Here is a 21,887-nt window from a genome sequence, read left to right on the forward strand (position 1 = left end):
TTTATAAATTAGTGAACTGACAAATTTATAAATTAAAAACCAAGAATTCCATTTTAAAAAGATTTAATAAAAAAATCAGTTGAGGAAATGGCACTAAAAAAAGAAGACATAAAATTAAGAGTAGAGTAAAAAAGACAACTAATCCTTAATATAGATAAAAAAATCTCAAAATCTTATTATTGAGTAATACTTTTACTTTCCTTTATTTGAAAATAATATATACTATTTTATGTGACAATTCAATCCAATGAATAACAATTTAAAATATTTGTGTGCATACAATTATGTGTGTTTGCTTCTCCCTTAACCTCTATTTCATTTGCTTCTTACCAAATGCCATGATTAACCTGAGGGAAATTCATATGTATCCACAGATGCCTTTTATTTGCAATCTATACCAGTAATTCCATGAGCATATGAGCATATGGGAATTGACATGTCTAGTATGAAAAGCACTGTGAATGAAGAGACATTTGACCTAAAAATATTGATGTTTGTGTTAATAATTAGCTTTAGTTGAACCAAGGTCTAATATCATAAACCAAAGTACAATCAAAACATTTAGACTCCTTATTCCTACATTAGAGTAGGTGAAGGGGTAGCTTTCATGATGGATCAATGTGCATCAGAGAAGGGGAATTAAAATCTTGTGTTGTGTATGGATGTGGGGAAGGTGTTAATTGTTGATTGAAGGAAGGGTGGGGTGACTAGTGGGAGTTCTGAATAGCTATGGTGGTAGATGTCCAGAATTGTTGGAATTCTTGAGTCTATGGATTTAGTTGAGTGAGTTTTAGAGCAAGTAGGCCTATATATTCCCTTGTATTTTCATAATCCCTATTCAATGAGGAAATCCCATTTGCAACCAATGTGGTGGACCATTAATGATGAAAGATAAATATTTATCTTTATCTCTATATGACATATTATATTTCTATTTATGTTTCTAATATTCATAAATTCTCCTTTATGAAATTCACCGATTTGATGTGGAATCTTATTTAAATTATACATGTTAATGGGTTCCATGGAATATATTAAAATTATTGTATATATATATATATATATATATATAATTGTCTTTCCAAGTTGTTGGCTTCCTTTAAAAGTGAATTATGTCTTGGATGCCAAACTTGATTGTATGATATAGTTATGTTTCATTTTCATGATTATGTGAGCATATTTTCTTTCATGATTAAATTTTTCTTAATATTAAAATTATGCATATGGAATTGACTATGTAGTGTGATTTTTGTTCATAAGCATCTATTTGGATTATAATTACACTTTCCTTTTAATTTCCATCACACATTTTTAATTCTACCTTTTGTTATACATAGGAAATAACTCTTGGATTGTTAGATTTAATTGGGTCTCTAGTGGGGAAATTTGATTGGAGAGAAGAATCATCTTTTAATTGAGATACTTCAATAACCAACAAATGCGGACTACATGACAAAATATGAAATTGGAAGATGAAAGCAATTGACAAAATGTGAAATGGAAGGATAAGAACAATTGAAAAAATATGAAATAGAAAGATGAGAACAACCCAAGAAGCCAAGAGAGTAAATGTTATCTCGGATATGTACAAATGAAGAAGTATAAATTCAAAAACTCTTTCTCCTACATTGTGCAGAATATTTATACATTAGCGAAATGTCAAATTTATAAATTAAAAACCAAGAATTACCATTTTAAGTATATAATGAAAAGTATAACAAAAATAGTTGGGAAATTGACATTAAAAAAAATCATAAAATTAAAAGTCGAATCAAAGAGACAATTAATCCTTAATATAAAGTAAAAAGCTCAATAGTGGATTAATACTTTTACTTTCGTTTCTTTTAAGATAATATATATTGTTTTATGTGACAATTCAATCTCATGAATAATAATTTAATAGATTTGTGTGCATGAAACTTAGTGTGCTTCCTTCTCTCCTAATCACTATTCCATTTGCTTCCTACCAAATGCTGCAATTAACATGAGGGAAATTCACATGTATCCATGAATACCCTCCATTTGTTATCTACACCAATAATTCCATGAGCATGTGAGAATTAATGTGTCTAGTAGGAAAATGATTGGGAATCCATGGATAATATAATATGTGAGACTAGAATAAACATTTGACCTACAAATTTCTATGTATGTGCCAGTAATTAGCTTTAGTTGAGCCAAGGTCTACCATATTAAGAACCCAGAGGACAAACAACACATTTAGACTTCCCATGCCTACATTGGAGTAGTAGAAGGAGTGACTTTCAAGAGGGATCAATGTGTCTCAGAGAAGGGAAATTCAAATCTTGTGTTGTGTATGGATGTGGGGGAAAGAATCAGTGGTTGATTGAAGGATGGGCAAGTTTCCTAATGGGAGTTCCAAATTTAATTGAGTGAGTTTTATCAATGTCATAGGATTTGTTGAACTTGAACTTTGATATTCTAGTTTTGTTGAACCTTAAAACAAAGTTTGAATTCTGCTGAAGTTCGGCTAGGGTTTGGTTCAAGTGTTCAATTCAACTTCCTTGTCTTTTAATAAATAATTTTCAAGATATTTTTAAATTGTAGTGGAACAAATTCTATCCTTGGAACTCCAAGCAATTGTCAAATGTTCCCTTTGGTGACCCATTTGGCACATATGACCATGGATTTTTAAATGGCGGCCGAACAAAATGTAATGCAATGTGCTCTCAAACCTCCAGGTAGCCATCAAGTATTCCTTTCATGACCTAGGTTTTTAAATGACGATTGAACAAAACCATGAAATATATCCACGCCACAAAAAATGCTTTTGGATCATTGTATTAAGTTATTAAATAAGTCATCAATTCTCAATTGCATTATAATAATATTTATATAAATATAAAATAAATTTGTTATAAAATGTATATTCACACACAAACACACATGCACATTCAAATTTAATAACAAATCCCATTTGGATTCTATTAAAAAATTCAAATTAGAACTAAAAACTTAGTTGTTATCTAACTCAAATGCAAACCAAAACCATGTGACATAGAATTTGAAAGCAAGTAGATTTCTCTTTATCCTTCTAGTTTCATAATCCCAACCCATTTAACATGGAGTTTTACAACTAGTAAATTTCGTAAACACATTTCAAAGGTGGGAATCCTATTTTGCATCCAATGTGATGGACTACTCATGATAAAAATATATATATATATATATATTTGTCTTTCCCTCTATATAAAATATTATATTTAGATTTATGTTTTTGAAATTCATGAATTCTCTTTTATGAAACCTGTTGATTTGATGTGGAATCTTCTTTAATTTATGTATGTTACTGGATTCCATGAAATATATATTAAGATAGTTGCTTCTGATTATGAATGCTTTGTCAAGTTGTTGATGGCCTTTAAGAGAAAAATATGTCTTGGATGACAAATCTAATTGATTGTTTAATATCACTATATTTCATTTTCATGACCCTTTAAACACATTTTCCTTTGTGGTTTCAACTTTGTTTAAGACTAGAATTATGCATATGAAATTGATTATGTGACGCAATTGTTGTTCATAAGCAAGCATTTGGATTATAATTAAGTTTTTCTTTTAATGTCAATCACATATTTTTAATTCTACCATTTGTTAGGTATAGAAATATATAGTGTTAGATGTAATTTAGTCTGTAGTAGTTTAAATTTGATTATTTGATTGGAGGGAATGAGGACTTTTTAATTAGAACACCTGAATGACCAACACAAACACACTAGGTACATAACAATGTGAAAATAGAAGATAAAAACAACCTTAAAAAACCAAGAGAAGAAATGTTATTAAAATTGTAAATTAAAATATAAAAAATATTATTTTAATAGAATTTAACAAAAATATAACAAAATTAGTTAAAAAATAATATTTAAAAAATATAAAAGTAGAGAAAAAACAACTAATCTTTAAATATAAAATAAAAACTCAAAATCAGACAAAACTTTTACATATATTATTTTCTATAACAATTTAATTTAATAAATAATAATTTAATAAAACATCTTAATATATTATTTTATGTAAAAATTGAATTTTAATAAATAATAAAATATTTTAATATATGGAATAAATTACTTTGGTTAAATTAAATAGGATACAAATATACATTTAAGCTAATCTGACCATGCATACTATTTACATATATATTTTAGATATATTACAAAATTAGTTTTGTTAGGTCAAATATGATATACACATACATTTAATCTGACACTACATGATCATTACTTGGCTATGATGTGGAATAAAATTATAATATATTGTACAATATTATGTATAGATATATGCTTGGTACAACCTCTTTTATATAAGATTAGATTTTCCTTTGTAATGCATAATGAGTGTCCCCTCTTTGAAGATACTCCATTAGACATGGTATAAAGGAAACTTGGAATCTAATTGATATACCTTTATTGGTGGGCCTCCAAGTATTACAGAATAAAGTGCTTGGTAATACTTGGAAGAAAGAAATTGCTATGGGAATTCTGGTTTTAATGTTTTTAACTTCACAAGTTGTATAATATAATATAATATTCCTCTTGCATTTCAAGTTCTCCTCCTCATCAATCACCATCACCACCAGAAAGCAACATGAACCCACCTCATCCAAAGCAGCATGAGTTTCATCAATAACAACATGGCCTGCCCAATTTGAGTTGAGAGTATTTTTTTTTTCACATTCTGGACTGTTCTTGTCATGGGCCACTGGGTTGTTTTACTTGAATTCTAGACTATTCTGAGCATGGCCCACTGCTGCAGTTGTTTTCTGGCTTTTGGAGAATCTATACAAAAACTCACCTTTCCATACACGAAAGGCCAAGGGATGAGCCATTAGTTAAATCCCCAAGCTACCAGAGAAGGTTCATGATCACAAACTTCATCTGCAAGTGGAATAATAGAAACCTTTGGAGAAGAGAAGGGAATCATTGGTTTTTCTTTGGTTTAACAGTTGGATTTGAGAAAGCGCTTGAAAATTACCGGTGGTGTAAGAGTTCACAGGTCCCGTCTGCTTTTACTTTTTATAAATTATTGCTGGTTGCTTACAACTCACAACTACCCTGCAGTGTTCATTAGGTGAGGATAAGAAAGTCTCATAATTCTGTCTTCTCAGGGTTTGGCATATCAAATCAAAGCATCCATTCAATTCACATTATCTAAGTTTCCTCTTACGGATCTGATTGTGTTCACATTACGTTACAGAGTTCAAAATGACAGAGATTGGAGGGTTAGGGTTTGGTGGGAATTGTCACATGATAACTTGTTCTAGTAAAATTACTTTGGAAGTGAAAGTGTTTTTTTTAAACTTGTTCTAGTAAAATTACTTTGGAAGTGAAAGTGTTTTTTTTTAATTTCAAAAATGGATAATGATTTTAAAGTTTAATTATAATTTAGAAATAATCTAAGAGTTTTACTGATCTCCATTTTTGTAAATTTGAGTGAGTTTTACATAACAGTAATTTGAGTTAGGTTCAAGATGAAACTCTTCTGTTACCGCTATAATATTAAGAGTATACATTACAGAGATTTACCATTATAATATTAAGAGTATACATAACAATAATTTGAGGGAGGTTATTTGAGTGAGGTTCAAACTGAGACTATAATATTAAGAGTATACAGAACAGTAATAAGACTTTTCAGTGACCACTATAATATTAAGAGTCTCCATAACTTACCATTATAATATTAATTCAAGACAAGACTATAATATTAAGAGTATACAGAATAGTAATGAAACTTTTCAGTTACCACTATAATATTAAGAGTATCTATAACAGTAATGAAACTTTTCAGCCAACACTATACCATTAAGAGTATATATAACAGTGATTTGAGCGAGGTTATTTCAGCAAGATTCAAGATGAGATTTTTATGGTTATTACAGTGATTTGAGCTAGGTTCAAGATTAAACTTTTCATTAACAGTATAATATGAAGATTATTCATAACAATGATTTGAGCGATATTTAAAATATGACCTTTTGACTACCACTATAATATCAGGAGTATATGTATTAAGGCAGTGGACAAACAAATATACTATACCAACCAAATATACCAAAAAAAAAAAAAATCTCAAATCCCAAAAAAAAATAATAATAATAATAATTACATATTTACACCTATATTAAAACCATATGCCCACGTAATACATGATTAGCCGGCTCTGTTAAACCCATATGCCCACGTAATGCCACATGGGGCCATCAGATGGAGACTTACAGGTCAAAGTCCTATCCCGTGTTCTTCAGACAGAACAGCACCACACATTACAGGATAAGCCGCGTACAGTTTTACACGGGAGGGCGAAAAAGAAGAAACGTGGCGAGCCGGCATTGGACACCGTTGTTTCCGCGTTGATCCATTAATTGGCGTACCGGCCACCGCGCATGGATGACCGGGAAACGGGAAAAAGAGAGGAGGCGTGGAATCTGATTTGTTTAATAACAATGGGCGCAGGAAAGTTTAGATTAATAATCTAATTAAGGAAGGTTTTGGGGGCTGAAAAGACAGAAAAGGCTGCGGGGTGGGCTTATATAGAGAAGCAGGGAGGTGAGGAAGAATCAATCTAATGTGGAGAGGAGAGCCTTGAGAGTGAGTGGAGTCGTCGTTTGATGCCTTGTTCTCTGTCTCCCGCTTCTTACAATCCCATTCTTCTTCATATCTCTATGCATTCTTTGCATTTTTCTTGTGTCTGGTTGAGGTTTCATCATCATCTGGTTGTTGCTAGGTTCATAGATCCAGAGCCCAAAATTCCATCTGCTTATACGGTCCATGCCTGTGTATAAGCTGTGATTTTAAATTTTTTTGGTTTCTTTGCTTGTAGGATATTTTTTTGTTGTTTTTTTTTTTTTTTCCTTTATTTTTTTGTTTTTTGCACTGAATTGTATGCATCAGCTATGTGGGTTATTTTTCCATCCCATTTGATGCACTGACAATCCTGCATATTTCCTAGGTCTGCATCATCAGATCTTGTTTTAATTTTAGTTTAGGAGAGTGTAGGAGGGATTTTGTTCGTCCTCCTTGCTCTGTAATCAGAGGTGAGTGAGAGGTCAGTTTTTGAAGACCTCCTCTCTGGCACTTTTATTTATCAGTGCCCTCTGAAAAATAGTGAATAGTGGGTGTTTTAGTGGTAAGTTTCAGTTTAGTTGGGCTCTTCTGTACCTTTGAGTTTGAGTTATTGCAAGCCGTAGTTTTTTCTATCTTTCTGTGTTTTCGCAGAGGCTGCAGGAGAATTTTGTTTTTGGCTGTTTGGAGAATTTTAGTAAAAGGATGGCTGGAGCGATGCAGAGTGAGTTTCCTTCGCATGTTCCTAGCATAAATGGTGGAGCTTTTTTTACCGATCCTGTAATTTATGAGGAACTGATGAAAGCAGTTGAACCTTATGCAGTGAGAAATTCAAAGCCAGAGTTGTCTGACAACGAGGATCTCGTAGGTGTTTCTGGCTCTTCTTCTTGCTTTTCATGGGCAGATCAGGAGCAGATACAGATGAGGCTTCTAGGCAGCAATTCTGCTAGAAATGTTCTGGAGATGTCAGCATGTGCACCCAATATTTCAGGCTCCTGGTCTGAATTGCTAATGAATGGATGCAGTAACGCTGGAGATGTGGCTTGGTACCCGAGTTTTCATGGGTCGGAAGCCAATAATCAGCAGCAATATGCATTCGTTCCAGACCGGGCTATGGATATGGGTTTGCAGTCTATGCCTTCATCTCAAATGGGTTCTTCTCAGTTGGGAGTCAATTCATCTCAGCCATTGAGCATATCTGAAATATATGAGCAGATTCATGCCAATATACAGATGCAGAAGAAACAACAGATGGACCAGCTACAATTGCAGCTTCTCTTAGCCAAAAGCCACCATTCACAGCAAGTACTGGGGTCTCCAGCCTACCATTATCAGCAGCAGCAGCAGCAGCTGAAACAATTGAGGGATTTATCTTTATCAAGAAACCTACTTGGGGCAAGAGCTCAGCCCATGAAACTTTCTGCAAAAAATGATTCAAAACTGGGTATTGCAAGGCCTGCCAAACTCTACAGAGGAGTGAGACAGAGGCACTGGGGGAAATGGGTAGCAGAGATCAGATTACCTAGGAATAGAACCAGGCTCTGGCTTGGAACTTTTGACACAGCAGAAGAAGCAGCGTTTGCATATGACACAGCAGCCTACCAACTACGTGGTGAGTACGCAAGGCTTAATTTTCCGGACTTGAGGTATCTTTTGCTCTCAAATTCGGATAACGGTAGCCATAATGTTCTTTCGCCACCGGGTAATGCGTTATCTGTGCTGAAATCTTCTGTTGATGCAAAGCTCCAGGCAATTTGCCAGCGTTTATCCCAGGAAAATTCTTCAGAAAATCGTCTGATGGCACACAGTGCCAACAATGAAGCTCTGGAGAATGTCAAGTGTGAAGTTTCTGGAAGCAGCAATAGCTCAACGATCTGTGGTGGAGAATCTGCTTCTACGTCACCCAGTAAATGTGAAGTCGATTCATCGACTTTGCAGAAGGCGCCCTCTTTCTCTTTTTTCGCTGAACTGGACGAGTGTCTCACCAAAATGCCTTCTTTGGACCCAGAAGTGATCCAGGACGTTCTGTCCTCTTAAATAGTGTTACATTTCCTGTGCATATATATATTTAGGGTGTCGGTTTATTAGGAGAGCCAAGGCTCTTAGCTGAGACCAAAGATGCACGTTTTGTAGCTGCATCGATGGCCATCAATATTATAGCAGTGTGTAGAAGTGTAGAAGTATAGGGAATAAATACAGCCCCATTTGCAGGCTGGAGGATTTAGCTTGCTAATTCTTTTAGCTTCCAGAAACCTGCTGTACCTATATAGAATGTTTGCTTATATATTGTGGCATATTTTTGTCATTTGACAGTCAATTTTCGTATCAGTCTATCTCGACTCATATGTATCACAATTTTTCTTTTCTATTTCCACTTTTTGTAATGTTCACTCTCAGGTTGAAAACCTGATTACATAATATTTGCAAAATTCTGTGTTTCCAATTACAAATTGTGATATGAACATAAATGTCTGATATGCTTTTTAAGTTTTTAAGTATGTACTTGCAATTACCCAAGCACAAGCACAAATTGTGATATGAACATACATATCTGATATGATTTTTTAGTATGTACTTGCAATTAGCCAAGCAAGGTCATGGATAAGCCTTAGAAAATAAAATACAGAACTTTATACTTGACTGCAATGATATAATATCTAGGTGCAGCAATGTTAGAATTTAACTGTATGTGAGGGTAAAGGGGAAAGACCATCCTGCTTGCTATGACCGTGATGGTAAGTCAACTCAGTATCAATAACAAAAAGTTAATTATTCAAATGATTTTTAATATTTACTGTAAAAAGGTTAAAAACTTAAATGCAGGCTAATTGAGTTTTCCAATTTCAATTTATGATATGCACATGTCTGCCTGTCATGATTTTTAAATATGTAATTTATAATAAACCAAGGTAGGTCATGAAGAAGCGTTCAGCAAATTACCACAGGGTAATAAAACATGAACTTTATATTTGGCTGCAATGATATAATAACGGGGTTCAGCAATTATAGAATTGCACTGTACGCATATCTGAGGGTAAAAGCGACGCCTCTCTTGCTAATGCTAAGATTGGCTTTTTGTCTGAAATAAAGTAATTATTGTAGTATGATACCCCACAGACATTAATGGCAACTAAATATTTTGAGCTAAACCTTAATATATTGATGAGATGATACCCCACAGACAGTAATGACAACGAAATATTTTGAACCAACCTTAATATATTGATGAGAAGTGAAGAAGTTGAACTGACTCCTCAAATTTGTTTCTAGGAGCTTACCTGAGTTGGAGATTGGAAACTTCAAAATTTCATCATACAAAAAATATTTCTGGGTACAGACTGTTGAAAATTTTACACGTGAATTATCCCTTGCAACCATGGATATGGAGAATTTCCAATATATTGTTATTGATTTCTGGTTTAGCATTGTTTAAAATATTTTCTCACATTGTGAACTCTCTTCATCATCTGGTCAAGCTAGAGCAATGACATTGCCCCAGCTTTCCCAGATTATGATTTACCCTGCTTCCCCAGAGATGTGAGTGAGATTGCTCTAGCTGGATTTGATGATGAGTGACATTGTTCTGTGATGATGAGTGATTGTTCCAGCTTGCCCTGATGAGTGAAGAGTTCATTTGAAACGACTGTGAATACTTAAGATGAAGAACCAATGCCCAGTAAAAATATGTCACTCAGTGATAAACTAAAAAACTTTAACAGTATATCTCCAGGCTAACGCCTTCATTCTGAAATCCTTGTTCTGTTTGACAAAAACTTCTTATCCTGTTTCTTGTGAATAAATCTGTTTCTCCAATCTCATCACATATTTTCATTACTGTATCTGTTCTTCTGTTGTTTTTAGCGTTTGAAATGTTCACATTTGCATTCACAAGCATTGAAAATTGAGTACATGATACCTGTAAAAATGTGTGTTTCTAATTGCGAACTAACATGTGAATATATATAGCTAAATATGAATTTCAAATATGTAATTGCAATTAACAGAGCAAGGTCATGACGATGAATAAGCTTCACACCGCTGAAAATTTAACCCCTATATATATTTTATATTTTTTCAAAGTTGTAAATTTTTGTCTGAAACATAATTTTTAGAATGTTTCTTATACATATAAGTTTGAAGTCATTATAACAATATATTTATTATGAGTTTAATATATTATTTGTATATTTATTATGAGTTTAACATATTATTTGTGGGAATTGAATCAATTTGAGGAGGGAGAATAACAATCATTCTTTTCAACTACCAAAAATAAATCCAATTAACTTTTTTATTAATAGAAGTAGCAATGATAATAACAATATACTTATTAATATATTTATTATGAGTTCAACATGTTATTTGTGGGAATTGAATCAACTTGAGTGAGGAGAATAACAATCATTCTTTTCAACTACCAAAAACAAACGTAATTAACTTTTTTAATAAAAGAAGTGGCAATGATGATAACAATATACTTATTATGAGCTCAATATGTTATTTATGGAAATTGAATCAACTCAGTAAGGAGAATAACAGTCATTCATTTCAACTACGAGAGATAAACCCAATTAACTTTTATATTAATAGAAGTGACTTTGATAAAAATTTACAAATATGTGAGGTCCAAAAAGAAATGATAACTTTTTTATGAATATGTTCAAAACGGAAAGACGGTTCAGCTTGTTGGTTTAAAAATTTCTCAGAAAAATAATGTTGTCAATTGTTCGAAACCATTATAACAATACACTTGTTGGACTTGAATCAGCTTTAAAGAAACTAACACTAATTCCTAAAAAAACTAACACTAATTCCTTTCAACCATTTGATGAACCTTAACACTAATTCCTAAAGAAACTAACACTAATTCCTTTCAACCATTTGATGAACCTTATGTCGAAGATTCTTACAAGATCTATCAGTACTTATAATACTTCGGGAGCCAATGAAACTATTTTCTTGAAATTCAATTGTCTCAATTCCTGAGCAACCGGATCAAAAATTGAGTTTCTTTTGGATTTCCTTCTTGATCAATGACAACGGCTGTATTGTCATCCGATCATATCATCATTCCATTGTCACGTTCAAATTCTTTATAGTGTGTATAACTACAGCTCTAACTACTTCCGATTTTTCCAGGAACATGTTAGGTACGGCTTCTTTAATTATAGCAATGATAACATCACCTATATGAGCGCATTTACGATTACTTGCTCCTAGAACTCGAATACACATTATTTCTCGGGCTCCACTGTTATCCGCTATATTCAAATCTAACACTAATTCCTAAAGAAACTAACACTAAATCCTTTGAACCATTTAAGATAAACCCAATTTATTTTATATATATAAATTACAATGATATAATTTTATAAATATGGTAGTGAAAAAAAAATTGATGAAATTTTATGCATATGCGAAGGCAAAAAGGAAAGACTGTTCAGCTCGCTGGCTGCATCCGATAGAAAAATCTCTCTGAAAAATAATGTGGGGCTACTTATCTGTATTTGTCGAGATAGTAATAGACAGAATCTTTTATAATCCATCATCATCATTGGTTTTTGAATTAAGAAACTATTGAAGATATGTGTGATCCATTCAGTTTGTGAAAAATTGCAATTTAGAAACTATTGAAGATACGTGTGATCTCTTCAGCTTGTTTTTTTCACTGGCCTCCATAGGATGGATATTGATAGTTTTCCATGACAGACATATTCTATTAATCTATTTGGCATGGTCATCATGGATATTTTGTTAAACTATTCGCCAGACAATAATTAACCAGAACTAATTGGATAATGGTAAAGTCAAATCATGAACTTGGGCCACAAGCCCTTGGATATTGATCCACATTTCATTGGATGTTAAGGATTTTTAACGATAAAATTAAAATTAATGATGTAATTAAGGCAGGCAAAATCAAATCATGGAAATCCGCCTGGTCCACTGAATTGAGAAAATCTTTTCATCCACAAATTAGGTGTTCTGCACGCAAAATTCAGGGGTCGATTCACGCTGACACAGAGTTACAGTAAATGATGGTTTCTATTTCATTTTCCTTGCCTTTCACGCGGAGATATCGCTCTCCTTCACGTCTCAAGATGCTACAGAGGGATTTCTGATTCTGGCCCGGGTGCATGGATGAAGTAATTTATGAATAAAATATCAAAAATTCGCCTGGCTGACAAGCAACTGCACTTCGATAATATTTTAAAATGGGACAAGTTGCGCAGAATTTTAAAGCAACCAGACATACTTTTAAGAGTATGACTGTATTCGTTAAAGTTTGTGCTAAAACCAAAATAGGGATTTGAAAGCACATTCCGAATATTCACGGAGTCACAACAATGTTTGATTAAATCTCTGCTGGCTTTTATATGATTAATGCTTGCCTAACTTTGCTTAAAAGCCAAATTCCAGCAGTTCATTTTGCACAGTATTGAATTAAAATACACCCATGGAATTTGAAGGGCCAATTAACTTATGAGAACCTTTCAATTCTGAAAATAAATTTATGAAAAATTGGTAGGAGGAAAAAAGATATCGTCTGTAACGTGAAAAGAGTTCATGTCAGTTTCTCAACAGCGATCTCTGTTTCATGAATTAGGAGAACCAGTCAGCAAAGTGCAATTGAAGTTTATGCTTGCTTGAAATTTCTGTTAGAAGTTCTGTAGAAATTGGTTTTATTTAGGTAAGAATATAAATATAAGATTTTTTTATTTGTGCCTGTAATCTTTGCCAAAGGGGTAATGTTAATCTTCTCTGTTAGGTTTCAATATTAATTTGGCTAATCTTCTCTGTATTGTTCGAATTTTGTTCGATTTTATTATTCCAATTAAATCTAAATCTCCAATTTAAATAATCAAAATTTCAGAAGAGTAAATAAAAAGAGATAATTAATTAACAGTTATTTTATTCGGAGTTGTCTATAATGCGATTTTTTGGAGATTCCGGTGACGGAATCCCGCGGAAGAAATTGAGGTTAGTTGCAGTTAAAATGGTTTTTTAACTGCATATTTGGATTCAGCACCCTCGAAAACCCCTGGGAAACTTTCATTGTGCAGAAACTAGCTATCAAACTTGCGATTCCAATAAATTTTATTCAGTGGGCAATTTCTATTAGGAGTAGAGATGCTTAACAAATTTGATCAAAGTTTGTTTCAGTTTTTTAGATTAAGATGTTTAGTTTTTAATTCAGTGAGCAATTTCTATCAGGAGTAGAGATGCTTAACAAATTTTTCCAGAAAGAGAGATGATTAACAAATTTTATCAAAACAAGTTTCAGTTTTTTGATTAAGATATTTAGGTTTTAATTGCTTGGATTCTTAACTTTTTGACTAACTTCCAAATTCATATTCATATGATAGTTTTAGAAAGTGTGATAAATATGTTTATTTGTTTTTTTAAACAATGAAATGTTAAAAGTGTTTTTATTTTTAACGTAAGCAACTTGTTTTGTAAATTTTATTTATTATTTTTTTAATAATTTTTGTTTTTAATATTTTTTTTATTAGTTTTCTTTTTTTGTTAAATTTGATAAAAAATGGTTAGAATAATAAATTTGAATGGTTAAATTTATGTTGTAAGATTTTCAAAACTTTTGAATTTTATACATTAAAAACATATTTTAAATAATAATCACCAAAAAAATGCATCACACTATTTTAAAAAGGAAAAAGCTTGGACAATTAAAATAATTATTTTCCCATTTAACTATTTTTCACCTTTTCTTATTATTATCAAGTAGCTTTACTTAAAATATCTTGGACTTACTTCCATATTTTAATAGACATTAATATTAACATAGTTGAAGTAATAGATAAAATGATCGTTTTCTAAGTTGTTAGTCAATTAATTTTTTTTTTTTGAAGTCAGCAAAGAAAACTTATATTACTTTAACCATATAAAAAATCAATTAATTTTTTTTTTTTTGTAAATTAGCAAGAAAAACTTATATTACTTTAACCATATAAAAAATACAACAGTTGACTACTCTGCCAAATTGGAAACCACACCAACAATGAAAATAAAATGTCTTAATATCATCCTTGGCAAATTTTCCCCACTAATTTTTTCTAATTAAAACTTGACAAAATACATCAGACTAACAGTATCTACATACCTAAATCTTAATTTAATTTCGTATCATCTAAATATTTTGAAAACCTAGATCTAATTTTATTTTTAAACGGTATTATTTTTAAACGGTATAGATATTTTATAAAATTTAATGCCTTTAAACTTTTCAAAAAATTAAATTTATTTATATATTCGAAATTTATTTTAAATAAAAAATTAGAATGTCAACCAAAATTATATTACAAAATCTAAAAAATATAATTAAATTAAAACTCTCATGTAAAATAAATTAGTCTGTAATGTGAGGGAGCATCATGGTTGGCGTCATGGTGATGAAAAGAGTTAAATGTGCAGTGTGAATGAATGGGATAAAGCAAAAGGTTGTGTTGTTAAGGTCAAAAAGTGCGGACGAATAATGCCAAGAGAGCTGCGACTTTAACTCTGCTTTTGTCAAAAGCCACCAGTGCAACTTGTCTGTCTGAATTGAAATATTCAACTTCATCAAAACTTCTTCGCGAAACAAATTGATTCCCCTTTTGCTTTTCATCTTCCTCACACTATTACATCCACAATTCATCTTTTGCGTTTCATGAAGTTTAAGGGTGCAGCTATGGACACCTTTCTTTTTACGTAAAGGTGATTTTGTATAGTATTTTTGAGTATTTATTTATTTTATTGAGTTAAGAGGTTTATTGAGTAGAGGGTTTATTTTACAATTCAGTGTGATGAGTAACGTCAGTGTGTTATTATGGTTATTTTGGTCAAAATAAAATAAAAAATTTAAAATTTAAAAATAATTAATTATACAAAACATTTAAATAATGTTTACTCGTAAAAAAAATTGCACATGAAGAAATTGGATCCCTCTCGACTCATATTAAATCCGTATTTAAAATAGATCTATGATGGTCTTAATTGAGTGGAGTTTTCATTTTACATTCTACAACCCAATATGATGTGTAAAGATGTTTGTCTCTCATCAAAATTTGTTAATATTTGCCAAAATAAAATTTTTTAAAAATTTAAAAAATAAAATAACTATAAAAAAAACATTTAAATAATAATTACTCAAAAATAAATTTGCACGTGAAAAAATTGGATCCATGTTAAATTCATATTTATATATATATATATATATATATAATTCATGATTTTCATTGTATTAAAAAATATATATTATAATTTAATGTCATAAAGATATGATAAAGGTGTTGTCATATCTTAGTACGTAAATTTTCATGGTGTGTAATCATAATGTTTTAAGTATTTTGGAAATTACTTTATATCAGTTTTTAAAATGTTTAAAGTTGTGAAGTTTTGGGTGTATTAGGTACGAATAAAATTTTCTTAATTATTTTCATAATGTTAGAAAAATAATTTTGAGATAAAAGATATGAATGATAGTTGGAAAATATTAATTAAATAAATTTATGTTCATTGTAATTAAAAAAGTATTATGTTTAAAGTTGTGAAGTTTTGGGTCTATTAGGGATAAAAAAAATGATTTACATTAAAGAATTTTGGGATAAAAATTATGAATGTTACTTGGAAAATATTAATAAAATAAATTTATGTTTATTGTAATTAAAAAAATAAAATACTTGTAAAGACAAAATAACATTACAATATTATTATAAGGATTAGAAAAAATAAATTAATTCCAAAAATATAAATTATTAAAAAATTACATCAAAACATGAAGTTACTATATAAGCAAACATAAATTTAAAGATATGATAAAGGTGTTGTCATATCTTAGTACGTAAATTTTCATGGTGTGTAATCATAATGTTTGAAGTATTTTGGAAATTATTCTATATCAAATTTTGAAATGTTTAAAGTTGTAAAGTTTTGGGTGTATTAGGGACAAATAATTTTTTTTTTATTATTTTCATAATGTTAGAAAAGAATTTCCAGATAAAAGATATGAATGGTAGTTGGAAAATATTAATAAAATAAATTTATGTTCATTGTAATTAAAAAATTATTATGTTTAAAGTTGTGAAGTTTTGGGTGTATTAGGGATAAATAAAATTTTCTTAATTACATTAAAGAATTTTGAGATAAAAATATGAATGGTACTTGAAAAATATTAATAGAATAAATTTATGTTTATTGTAAGCAAAAATTAAAATACTTGCAAAGACAAAGTAACATTACAATATTATTATAAGCATCAAGAGAAAATAAATTAATTCCAAAAATATAAATTATTAAAAATATTAAAAAATTACATCAAAACATGAAGTTACTATATAAACCAACATAAATTCAAAAAGTATTGTAGATAGGATTAAAAGAAAAGGGGAAGAGGGGATGAGATATGGAAGCTACTATATAAACAAACATAAATTCAAAAAGTATTGTAGATAGGATTAAAAGAAAAGGGGAAGAGGGGATTAAAGATGGAAGCGAATAAAAGGGTAAATAAAAGGGAAGAAGAAGAATCAAAGGAGAGGATTAGAGAGAAGAGGGATAAGAGTGAAGAAGGAGAGATGGGATAGAGATTAGAAATTAGAAAGGAAGGTAAGTTAAAAATGGAACCTATGAATCAAGGGTGGGAAAGGTTTAATGACTTGGATAATGGATGACAGATTTCCGTCATTAGTTTAGTTTGTAAACATATTTTTTATAGAAATTATTACAATATTTTTTTCCTTTTTTTTAGGGGTTTTTCAATTATAAAGGTGGAAAAAAAGGGGGTTGAAGCAATAATTTTAGTTTGGTCAAAGTAAATAAGGTGTCTAGAGTTGTGGGAGTGTTTAACAATAATTGACCTAGAAGTGTGGTTGTGGAACTTGTGCCTTCTATATGTTCTAACTATATATTCTTTGACATGAGCTTTGGATGCTTTGCTAGTTTGGTCAATGTAGGGTTTTCCACAAGAGTAGGGAATTCGATAAACTCCTTAGCCTACCATAGTTTATGTTTATACTTAGTAGTTTGGAATAAATGCTTGAGGGTTTAATCGGGCTTAAAAATGGTTTTAATATTTGTTTTGGATTAGATCTTTGAAATATGGTTGGTGATGCCATGGATGTAAGGAAGAGAAATAAGAGTAAAAGGCATGGTAGCGGAATGAGAGTTATTGGATTTCGAATGAAGGGTTGAGTAAAAACTTTTTTCTTTTAATTCGAGAGATAGAGTATCCATTGGTCATAAGAGTGTTAATGAGGTGGATTTTTCTTTCTCAAATAGGTGGGGGATATATATTCAAATGGGGTGAGTAAGAAGAGTTTTTAGGACAATAGATTTTTCGATTAGGTGGTTGTGATATTGGGCATCAAAGTATCTATTAGTGTTTGTAAACTTAGTGTGTAAGGGTACCATCATGTTAACATGAGATGAGAAAATCCAGGAATGGAAGGGAGTTTTCCTTTTAGATTTCAGTGGTGAAGTGAATGTGGGGAGAAATGCAGTTAAGGTAGTTACATAAAGAATTCAGGGAGTTATGTCCATAAGGGCATATGATGAACGTTGTCAACAAACCAAAATCAATTTTTGGGCTTAAGGTGGGAACTATTTCAGGGTAAATCCTCAAAATGTTCCATAATAACATTGATGACCATTGGGGACAAGGATGACCCCATAGTTGTACCTTCTATTTGTTCATAGCAAACTCCTTTGAAGGTTACAAAGAAAGTGGAGGTATGGAATATTTCAATAAGTTTAAGGGTTTCTATGTGAACAAGTTTGGAGTTAAGGTCTATGGTGTAACATCCTCATTTTGATTCCCTAATTTAAATATATGATTAATTATTCTAATTAATTTTTTTGTTTTCGTCATGGATATGTTATTATCATTCCATGATGATCTAGACATGTTTTATAAATATTATGTCCTTTAGTTAATACAAAAATGACAATAACTAACTGAGGCATGAGTTTCTATAGGGACCATGACACAATGAGTGGGGAATAGTGAGGAGGCCAAGAAGGGGGTTCTAAATGTTTATTAAATCCCAAGCCACATTGCTAGACCAATTTTGAGAAATTCCCTTTATTTTCCCTTTTTTATATAAATCTAAGCTAATTCACGAGGGAAAGCTCTATGAACTAGTTGATCATGGGTCATAATTTGTGCCTTGTTGGGAGTGCATGAAAAGCACAAGGAACAGAAGCCACTTGAGGAAATGCGTAGTAGCAAAGGAAGGTTACTCTCATTTTGCGTAGAGTTAGAAAAGGGGTACCTGGAAGCCATGAGAGTCTTAGAAGTTGATGATGAAATTTCCTTGTTCAAGCATATATGTGCAATACTTTTAATTTCCTAGAATTTTGGAAATATGCTTAAAGATTTTCTCTTATGGTATCATGGCCTGACTAAGGGATGGAAAAATGTAGAGAAACATGGTGCAACTATGCCTATGGTTGAGTGGAAAATTGCTCACACTCAGTCAATTTGTTGGACAACATGTATATTGATAAGTATCTCAATTATGTGTTGTTAATTTTATACAGTTTGTTGGATTTATAAAATATGAATACATGCATTGAGTAAGATGTTTAATGGTAATAAAGATTGTATAAAAGAACATAAGGGTTGTGCATGTAAAATTAAAGTTAGCATTAGTGGTTGTATGAATATCTCCCTGTAGTCTTTGTATAGTCAAAGGAATGTTGTAGGTAGCGTTCAAATTGTGGTAAATGATCTTATAAAAAAATTGCATAGGTAGATTTCTTGCCATGAGGAGCTTCAGGTAGTTATAAGCCATCTCACGATATTATCTATAATCACTTTGTAAGTAGGAGTTTATTATTAGGCCTTTCACTTGTTTAAATTGTCAAAAGATAGAAAATCTAAGTTGTTGTGTAAGCAAGCCTACATTTATCTTTGGGAAATAATTTATTTCATTAATCTTGATAAGTAGATATGTGTTACATATATTCTTCTCTTTAAAAAGTGATGGATGCCATGATGTTAATGGTACACTATTGGACATAGACATGATGTTAATGGTACACTATTAGAAATTTGAGGTTCATACTCATTTAATGGATATAAGATTAAGAGGTTTCTCTATTATAAATCATACGTTTTTTACTTACAAGTGTTTATGTTTAAGCAAAAGAGTCTAAGCAAGAATTGGATTTAGTTTCCTAAAGAACAGAAATGCTCCTTTCATACTAAGAAACTAGCCATAAAAGTCATCCTTTGTCAAATAATTTCCCTATAGACTAGTAATTAAAACCTGTGTATTTGGGTAACTAATCATAGAGTCTAAGGACCCATAATTTGTTATTTACATAGGAAGTTAGTGCAAGTTTTGGATTGCAACTATAATCCTAGTTGCTTAGAACTTGACTAAGTTTAGAAGGGACACTATTAATCCTTAATAGATATTTGGTGAAATTCCTTACCAAATCCAAGTGTCGAGTCTAGGGAATAGGTGTGTTATTACCTTACAAATTTTAAAGGAAGCATAAAGAGGTGTTTTTACTTAATTTAACTTGGGTAAGTATTCAAGATTTTGCAATGGAAAACATGAAATTTTCCCCAAGGAAAACTTAGCAAAATTTTGGTATTGCATGAAGATAAATTTCATGCAGTATGGTGTGTAACGCACGAAGATAAACTTCATGTGGTACAATATGTATTGTACAAAATAAATCTTTGTGTGACACAATGGAGGTGCCCAACAAGAGGGAAAAAAATGTTTATCGTGATAGTGAAAAGATTTTGAAGTTGCAATGAAAGATGGTTATTGAAAAGGTAAGAAGTTTCCATATATGAAATGTACACCATATGCACAATTTTTTTTGGGAAGTGTGACCAGGAAAGAGAGTTCCCTCATTGCAAGTTAAATATGTTCTTGGTGATGTGATAAAGGAAGAAGATCTTGTCCATGTCACAAAGAATAAGGCATAATTGGAGTGTGATAAATAGAAGGGTTGCAGAGGAAATAACATTTGGGTGATGTAATATGCCACAAATATGGGAAGGCAAGTGTGATACAATGCAAGATAAAGAAAGATGAAAAGGTGTTTTGTGACTTAAGAACATTTTCTTAAAAAACATGATTGCAATCACGTTATTCATGTATTTCTCATTTTCATGTAGCAAGGTCCATAAAAAGTATGCAACATGGGTACTCCTTAGATGAGGAATTAAATTACACATCCAACGAGTTCTCCCGCTCGAAATTTGAGTAAAATCGTAGGGAGATAAGTTGAAAATACGAGTTGAAAAAGTAGTTTTTTTTTTTAATTATCTTTTTACTTTTTTACTCCAAAAATGGTGAATCATACCCCATGGTTGACATCATCATCTTGAATCCTATTGGTTCATATAAATTTGATTTTGGTTGTACATTTTTTTTAGGCCCATTTGTGACCTGAAAAATTTTCTAATTGAAACTATGTTACAGAGTGTAGTGTTTTCTAGTGAATTGTTGCTAGGTGTAAATGTTTGTTGCTTGTAGAATTTGATTATGAATTACACAGTAACTAGAAATCTTGTGTTTTAGATACCCTCTCATCCATATACGTACTGCATATTTTCCAAGGTAATGGGAAAGTATGATTATTTATATATTATTGGCTAACATTTATGTGTGTATGACAACACATAAGAAGTCACCAAGGATGAACAACTAGATGGAGTAACACAATGCTGATAGAATTTGGCATTGGCAAGAACAAGAGTCAATTGGAATGAGGATAGGGGAAGACTCTCCCGACTAGATAAGCACCATTATAAGCATAAGAGTTGACCTAAGAAGTTACAAGGTTGACAATAAAAGGCTCATCGTAGCTTAAGAGAAGTAATAAAAGGTAAATTCCATTATATTGCAGAGCCTGTCAAACTTGCAAAGGAAAAGGAAACATGATCTAGGTGTCACCACCTAGGAAGAGATAAAGATGTGAAAAATCCATTAGGAAATGGAAGGAACTAATTGAATAATGATGGTTCAGAAGGAAACAAATCCAAGAAAAGACATAGCCATCTAAGTGAGGATATAGTGAGAGGTGAAAATCTACTAAGTACTCTAGAGAGAAGGTAAAAAATTCATGAGAAATTGTGTTGAGAATGTAACGAGATGATGGATCTTAGTGGAAAGAAGTCGCATTCACTAAGTGGGCCCGCAGGCTATTTTTGGCGCAAAGTCTATTTTTAGACATATGGATCATGGTCTATGAGTTGCAGGATGCTATTTGTGGATGATTGGTCATGTTGGTAAAAATAGATGGACTTCTATTTTTAGACATATGGGCGGATTCTATTTT

The 21,887-nt window shown here is 31.4% G+C and overlaps 1 protein-coding gene across 1 annotated transcript; it reads left to right on the forward strand.

Moving 5' to 3' along the window:
- Window positions 1-6,568: 6,568 nt before the first annotated feature.
- On the forward strand, window positions 6,569-8,906 carry LOC149158108 (uncharacterized). Its single transcript, XM_089436123.1, has 2 exons — window positions 6,569-7,308; window positions 7,408-8,906. The coding sequence occupies exons 1-2, from the start codon at window positions 7,290-7,292 to the stop codon at window positions 8,619-8,621; spliced, it is 1,233 nt and encodes a 410-aa protein (XP_089292249.1). The 5' UTR covers window positions 6,569-7,289; the 3' UTR covers window positions 8,622-8,906.
- Window positions 8,907-21,887: the final 12,981 nt, after the last annotated feature.

The sequence above is a fragment of the Pinus tabuliformis genome, chromosome 5_2 (assembly GCF_031772625.1).
Source record: "Pinus tabuliformis cultivar Carrire ecotype Pingquan chromosome 5_2, CPIR1, whole genome shotgun sequence".
Taxonomy (NCBI): Eukaryota; Viridiplantae; Streptophyta; class Pinopsida; order Pinales; family Pinaceae; genus Pinus; species Pinus tabuliformis.